General features: G+C 38.8%; 1 protein-coding gene across 1 annotated transcript; it reads left to right on the top strand.

Annotated features, from left to right (window-relative positions):
• Positions 1 to 3,368: 3,368 nt before the first annotated feature.
• LOC308287079 (retinoid-binding protein 7-like) lies at positions 3,369 to 5,741 on the top strand (the record flags this gene model as incomplete). Its single annotated transcript, XM_080728200.1, has 4 exons — positions 3,369 to 3,441; positions 3,999 to 4,177; positions 5,311 to 5,412; positions 5,685 to 5,741. 4 exons carry the CDS (start codon positions 3,369 to 3,371, stop codon positions 5,739 to 5,741), a joined length of 411 nt encoding a protein of 136 aa, XP_080584326.1.
• Positions 5,742 to 8,343: the final 2,602 nt, after the last annotated feature.

The following is an 8,343-nucleotide window of genomic DNA, read 5'->3' as shown; positions in this document are numbered from 1 at the left end:
GGCCCTGGCCCGCTCTTCGCGGCCACTCGCGCCTGCGGCGCTCGGGGGCGAAGAGCAGGACCAAGGTCCGCTGGCCTTCGCGCCGCTTGCAATGTCGTGGACAATAAAACGAGCGCACCCTTTCATACACTCTGACTGAATCACCAGTAAAAAACACTCTCTCTATGCCATATAGGTCTACTCTACTGTAATACCAGACAGTTTAGTTAGTAGCTGAGTGGTAAGGATTTCATTATTTCAAGAGCTTGAATAATTGTGGCATTAGTGCTGTCATAATACATTTGTATTAACTCAACTGTGTGTACTGTGTACATACATACCAACCTGTAATTCACATAACCAACCAAAATAAGTACTGTAAAATAATTACTCTAAATGTAATTTCTGATTATAACATTTATTTTGAAAACATTTATTTTGATCGCATTGTTGAGCACTTCATTCAGATTTACACATTCATGCATTTGATTAAATTGTATTATATTTATCACATCACAGGTTTACACTTAGCCTACAGGTGTCAAAACAAGTGGGGGAAATTCTGTGTCATGCAAGCTCTCATCATTTGCACTGCCGTTTTTAGGAAAGGTTTTTAGAGAAAGAAAACAATGAAAATACAAACACAAGGTGCATGGTTAAAATAAAGAAATGGGACATTCAGGTTCAAATTTCATAGCCCTGTCTCTCTGTCCCACTGATCTCCTCTCTTCCCCTTCTCACTTTCCCTCTAGTCCCTGACCTGTTGTGTGTCATCTCTGTTCTGTGGTCCTTTGTGTATATTTGAGTATTATTTGTATCTACTTGTACTGGGCCTGGTGCTGTCTCCACGCCTGCCTATCCCTATTATGGTTGACCTGTGCCTCTCTATATTATGTTCTTTCTACATCTGTCTCCGCACCATGACTCTGTTGCCCTTTCCACATCTCTACTCTCCAATACATGTGCCCTGTGTGCTAATAGTAGGACTCTGCTTCTCATCTGACCCCTAGAGCGGCCTGACTGCAGGCCTGCAACGTGTTCATTTAATTGAGTTGTACATTATTTTGTGCACTCATGAGTTTCAGATGGATATTCACACTGAGGATAGGGATTGTCCGATACAGTTGTTTTCTGACCGATTACGGGTATTTAATTTTGAGTACGATATACCAAGTACTGATACAAGTACTTTTAGTTTTAGTTGGTTATTTTACGCCCTTTTTCTCCAATTTATTTCATTGTTTTGCCTTGTAATGCAGTTTAGAGTTTAGGCATTTAGCAGACGCTTTTAATCCAAAGCGACTTACAATAAGCAGGTAATACACATCACTATAATAAGCAAGATAATATGTAATATGATAGTACATTAACAACAATATAACAAATGCATAGGAATATCAATCTAGAAAAAAACAATAACAGGTAGACCACGCACCTAATCAGTAAAAAACGTCTAAAACCTAAAAAATGCTAGCTAGCTTCATGTATGGTCATGATACTGTAATCATGTTCAATTACCACAATAATAAGACTGATTCTTAAGATACTTTTATTTTTATTTTTTTTAGATTTTTTTAACTGTCAAGTGTCAATTGAATGTTTTGTAATTGCATGGGTCAGAGTATCGGTATTTCCAAGTACCGAGTAGGCTACGAATACATGAGTAGGGTATCGGGCCCAACCCTAACTGAGGGTTTTACTCTGTCTCTGTGGTGTCAGTTCCAGTATCGTTCCTTAGACCAGTTATTCTCGAAGGTTTTAATTTCAAGGACCCCCATTTCAGTATGCATTAGGCGAGGTCACAGGCCCCCATAACTCTTGAATTATCAATCATAGCTGGGAACCCACTCATCATGGACAGCAGGGAAGGGTCCCCATGACCCCACTTTGAGAACCATTGCCATGGACAAGAGACAGAGACAGATGGACAGGAGAACGGCCTGACAGTCTGTGAAAGATAAAACTGCCCAAACAAGCTTTTCCACATACTGTACCTTCCACTGTTGTATTAACGGTACATGCTGCTTCCAAGCTGTGGACAGGAGAGGCAATGGCAGCTTAATATACTGTAGATCAAATCATCATTACATCACCACAACCACATCTGTAACACTAGCAATGTCACATTGGAGCAGTATTATTCATTAACGTTATTTCTGGAAGAACAGGACACTGTTATATTATTACTGACTATTAGAAACACTATTTTGCTAAATATCCCACGGGTTAACAAACTAGACATGGCTCCGTCAGAGTTGCAGACCAGTAAGGCACCATTTGGTTCCTAATTATCAATCATAGCTGCAAAATATATTTATATATTGAAAATATTTACATTGCAGTAAAAGTAAAAGTAAAAAATAAATTACCTTTCCCACCACTGCTGCTTGGTGAGGCGTGGCAATTTATATTTCATTTGCAGGTGTCAAGATTTTCATGCATTTTGTTTCCGACTTGGATAATAAGCTCACTCATATTTCAGAGTTATGTTTGTCAAGAAAGCAAGACTTATTTAAATTAAAATAAAACATGAATAATTATTCAATATGACCTTACCATTGGCGTTGGAGACAGGCAGATTCATTGGGACTCCTGAGGAGGACAGAGTTTGTTGTGTGATTTGGAGGAAATTGAAAATGAGGTTCATTTCTTGTTTTATTGTCCATTGTATGGTGAATTAAGACATAGATTATTTGGTAAAATGTCATCTATTTGTGTTAACTCTTTTTGGTTGGATGATTATGAAAGACTTGAATTATGTTTTAGTAAAGGTATTTTCTTTTTGGCAGATTATCTGTGTAAAGCTTGGGAAAAAAGACAAAGTGTTTGCTTGAAGGACAGTTTGAAGAACAGTCTTTTTGTTTCTTTGTATACCTGTATGTTACCAATGAAATGATTTATATGTATGTGTCCTGTAAGTCCATGTGGGCTGGGCACCTTTTTGGTGCACGACACGAAAATAAATAAATCTATCTATCTATCTGATCTTAAATTTCTAAAATTAGTAACTTAAAAGTATTTTCTTCATCATTAAATCAGAGTTCCATCCATGTGTAAATGAATGCATTAGTAAACAGGAGGCAACACTGTCTTCCATTGTTGAAAAGAGCGTTTTGAGGTGTGTATTGCTAGATGAGCTGCCCACAGGGACCAGTTTCAACTGTTGTGTGTTGGTTTCGTGTTGGTCCCGCAGAAACTGTCAGGGACAGAGCAGAGACAAATCTTAGCCTCAGGTGACAACAAATGAAAAGTATAGGCACGCCTCTTTCCCTGTCACCTCACCGGTACCTTTAAAACCAGTTTTTGACCCATCTGTCCTCACTCAACTTCATCACTACACAGCATAATCTTCTCATCCACCGGCTGCAGTTGGAGTTTATAGTCTGAAAATGCCAGATAGCCTCTGTGGAACATGGGACATGGTCAGCAATGTCAACTTTGAGGACTACATGGTAGCACTAGGTGAGTTACAGCTGTTTAGATTCAACATGTTCTTTAAAAAAAATAGTGTGTGTTGTGTGTGTTTTGATGCGACATTCAGACGTCCTTTTTATATTGTTTGAGTGTGTGTGTGTGTGTGTGTGTGTGTGTGTGTGTGTGTGTGTGTGTCTGTGTGTGTGTGTGTGTGTGTGTGTGTGTGTGTGTGTGTGTGTGTGTGTGTGTGTGTGTGTGTGTGTGTGTGTGTGTGTGAGTGAGTGAGTGAGTGAGTGAGTGAGTGAGTGAGTGAGTGAGTGAGTGAGTGAGTGAGTGAGTCAGACTGTGTGTGTTTTCAGTATATAATAGTCAGTTCTCATTTTAATACTGGGTGTTGTGCAGTGTCTGACACTGAGAGATAATTGCTGACTGTTTTTGTTTCTCATTAATGCTACCTGTGATATGTTTGAGAGAGCAGGCAGAGAGTGAAGGACAGTTTTTGTAACTTGTACGCGCTAACTTCTGCCAGTGAATCAGCTTGGCAGGATTTAATGTCCAGTTTCGGGTTAACCTCTTACTATCTCATATCTTTCTGCCTTTCCCAGGTATCAGCCTTTTTGTGCGAAAGATTGCTGCCAGATTGAATCACAGGAAGGCGATGGAGCAGCAGGGGGACCTGTTCATCATCAAAACCATTACTACTTTCCGGTCATACGCCTTCTCCTTCAAAGTGGACCAGGAGTTTGAGGAGTTTACCCAGGGTCTTGACAACAGACACGTCAAGGTAGGAGAGTGTAAAGATATTCAGGGTTCAATTTGTTATAAACAGGGCCAGGGGTACACAGTACACTCCCTTAACTACTTAAGCCCTATGTACTTCATTGTGCCACATAATAGTGTTAATAGCTGCTGTGAGTCTGTAGATCTGCTATTTCAGCTACAGATTTTTTTTAATACATTTTAAATGTGTTAAATTGTGACATTATCAAACAACAAAAAGGAAACACACATATTTAAATCATTTTGATCAGAAGCAGGGATGAAACATTCCCGACAGCAATATCAAAAGCAGAAGCACAAATGTCTCCCCTCATCCACCCCAGAAAATCAAAGGACAAAGGGATAAAGTAGCCTACATGCTTTTGATGAATGAACTAGAAGCAGTGCTCTTCCGAGCACAGGTCTCCACCAGGTGACGAAGGTTATTGTGGCCTCCTGGTAGAGCTATAATAGGCCAATGTGAAAAGCGTGCCTTTGACCTTTCACAGTAATCGGACGCTGCATGCAAGATTTTGTTCCAAAAATGTGACCTGATGATGGCGCTATATATATATATATTCATGATTTGAAGCATTTCGTTCAAAACTGACCAATTCTGCCAACTTTGGAAGCCAATGTTAGCCAATCAGTATGGAATATGAAAAATGACTAAAGAGATAATGTGTACTGATTTGTGTGATTTTTTGATAAAATCTGAAGGAGTAATATCCAAAGATGTGTTTTGCATAAGTCTGCCTCCTGGAATATGGAAAATCGGATAGATCCATGTCGATCACAACATGACTGTAGAGATAGGCCTACAACTGATTTGCATGATTTTTGGACAAAATCTGTAGGAGTAGGCTACTGTCAAAAAATTAGTTTTGCAAAAATCAGCCTCATGGTGGCCCATGTGGAAAATGTGGGGCAGAGGTTCTGAATTGCCATCAAGGGAGTGTGTGTGCACAGTTTGGCTGCGACCGGGCCAAAGATTAGCTGGTAACAGACGGACAGATGGACGGACACACGGACAGACATGGTGCAAAACATAGTCTCCCCATGCCTTCGGCCTAGCAGAGAGAATGAACATTGCATGAAGTGTTTATATCATACTGTGATACATAGTGTTGACCCTTTGCACTTTCTCTTTTGGTGCAGTCAAAGGTCACGTGGGAGGGGAATAAACTGGTGTGTCATCAGATTGGTGAGAAGAAGCAACGAGGCTGGGCTCACTGGATTGAGGAGGATAAACTTCATCTGGTAAGAACATTGACTTTTAAATGATATTATCTAAACACATTTACTGTAAGCTACTAACAGTTAGAATGATTGATTGATTGATTGATTGAAGACTTTATTAGAAGTTTGCATAGGAAAAGGTACAGTTTCATGACGGTACAGTTCACTGGTACAAGGTCTACTAAAAGGAGATCCATGAAAAGACTAAGCTTATTTCCACAGGAAACCATGCTAGATTGACATTTGAAAAAACTTGAATATATGTAATTAATATATCTGTGATTTCTTCTTAGGAGCTGTATTGTGAAGGCCACATTTGCAAGCAGGTTTTCAAGAAGAATGTGAACTAATGAAGATGAATGGAAGTCTATTCTCTGGATAAGATTGTTCTCTGTTGGAAATGAACATGTTGTTCTCACTCAGTGTCAGTGAGAAGACCAGCCTAAAGAACATTGTGAGGTCAATATTCTTTTCATGATTTAACTGCACTTTTGATGCAGTGCTAAACGATCTGTGTTTTTTTTTATGTCAGGGTGGCCAGGATTATGATATAGCCTGGCTGTGGCTCATTGAGGCACTCTTGAAGCCCCATCTTCAGGCTGCATTGAGGGCACTTAATGCTTTTTTGGATTTAGACCACAAGGTGGCATTATTGGCCACTCATGTAGTTTGAAAAACCTGTGTTCCATGTTATGTAACTACCACTGAAGCATTTATGTTGAAAATATTTAACATGTTTATGCCTCTAACATTTCTCAATTAAATGAGTACAAGGACCTGGAAACTTGAAAAAGCCAAAGACAAAGCCTACCACATTCTGCCTGCCAAAAGGCAAACTGAAATATCTTACTTTATCATAGTTTTTGTTTTTGACTGGACCTAATTTTGAGGCATTAAAGTATATTACTTTACTCTCCAGTAATGTTCTCATACTGTATTTTTCTTTTTTTTAATTATGTTTTAATTTGGATCATCATGGACAGGCATTTATGACTACATACATGTATTGTAAAATTCACATATTTCAAGTGTTATGATGACCAATTTTTCAATAGTTTTTGTCTCATACTCTCTTAAACTTAAAGGAGTAGTTCACCCCCAAAATGACTTTTTGCCAGACCCATGAAATGGGTAGGCCTACATAAGCAAATGTCGGTCTGTCCGGGTTTTCTATATAAAGGGTATATATGATGATGACATGATGATGACATGCCTACAAAAGGCATGATGTCATAAATGATGATGACAGACAGGGGGTCTGGCACAACCAGGTTGACCTGGTCTAGTTTCTATTGATTAGTCATGCCATGGAGACTAGAGTTCAATAATATTTTTTGGTTTTTGTCGCATTCCTAAGACAAAAATGTGATAACAATACATTTACCCCCATTTGTTTCCGGATGGTGACCCGTTTCGAAACGGGTCACCATCCAGAATCAATGGGGGTAAATTTACTCTAATCAAATTTTTGTCTTAGGAATGTGACAAAAACCAAAAAATATTATTGAACTCTAGTCTTCATGGCATGACTAATCAATAGAAAAAAAGTCATTTTGGGGGTGAACTACTCCTTTAAATATATATGACCTGTTTTGTTTTAATGACCATAACATTTGATATCTTTATCACATGTTATCTTTGTTGTTTTTAGCCTGCAGGATCCCTGTGTGAGTCTTACAGTATGTGGTATGTAGCCTACATTTGGGGGTAACTGTAACGCTGTGTTACAATTTACTGCAGTGTCTAAATAAATTGTTGAGGAAACTTACTTTATTTTTCAAACAGCTGGTTTGTTGATGCTGTGGTGTTGTTCATCCTGTTGATAGAAAATAAGAAATGGCTTGTGCAGTCTAGTTGCCCTTTGCTTGAGCAATTTGTAAGAACAAAGTCTATCACTGTATGTAGATATCTTTGAGCAGCAGATCTGTTTGAACTCAATTGTATTATAATTTATATTGATTGTTGTACATTAAAGAAAGAAATAGCAAATTTTATACATGAATGGATCTTTATTGTGGTCTTTCTTGCATGCAATATTTAATGAAGAGGGGATACTGGCAACATTTTATAATAACTATCCCTTGTAAACAGTCATAAACTCAACAGTCATCAATTCAACCTTCAAAACTTTGAACAAATTAATAATTAAATAGACCCATTCCTGACAATAGGTGCTGCTAGATCCTATCTTCAATGCATGATTCTATCACACATTGAGTACTTTACTGTTTCACAAAGCCCATATCACTTAAGGTGTTTGATAGGAAACCTCACTCATATCACCACTGTAACGTCCTTCAGAGGTGCAATTTCTTGAGTTTTGCCAATTTAAAGATTTTTAAACAGTTTAGTGTTATATACAATCCAAAACCCTACATGGTCTGTGCCCACCTCCCCTGAGCGAATTCATAAAAAGGAAACCTGATAGAGCAGTGGTTCTCAAACTTTTTCATGTCAAGGACACCCGAATTGACACTTACTAGCCACTATAGCCAGCGGACCTCCATTTGAAAAGATATGCCAGGGACCCCCATAAGAGAAGATGTTTTATGGCTCTAGCAGTGATTCTCAACCATTTTAATTTCAAGGACCCACAGTTTGACATGCATTAGCCTACGGACCCCCATTTTAATGGTATTTCTATCTCTGACTGAGACCCCAATTTATATTGTCCATACATGGAGATCACTGTCTGTAGAACCAACCACACAGATATGGGCTGCCTTGCATCTGTTCTGGCCATTCTGTTAGTGTGGTATGTGGCCGATGTGGCCTCCATATATGGGCATTCCCATATGAAGTCCTGTTAGATATGGGCTTAATATTGATTTCCAAATATATGGGCATAAAAGTGATGTCAGGGGACAAATGAGCATATCAAATGACTGGAACAGAGTCAACAGTCATGGGAGACTATGGGAGTTTTGCGAGGAGACGGGCTGACTGAAAGGA

The sequence above is a fragment of the Nannobrachium achirus genome (genome assembly GCF_963921795.1).
Source record: "Nannobrachium achirus genome assembly, chromosome: 6".
Lineage (NCBI taxonomy): Eukaryota > Metazoa > Chordata > Actinopteri > Myctophiformes > Myctophidae > Nannobrachium > Nannobrachium achirus.
This window is presented reverse-complemented; position numbering and strand designations above follow the sequence as displayed.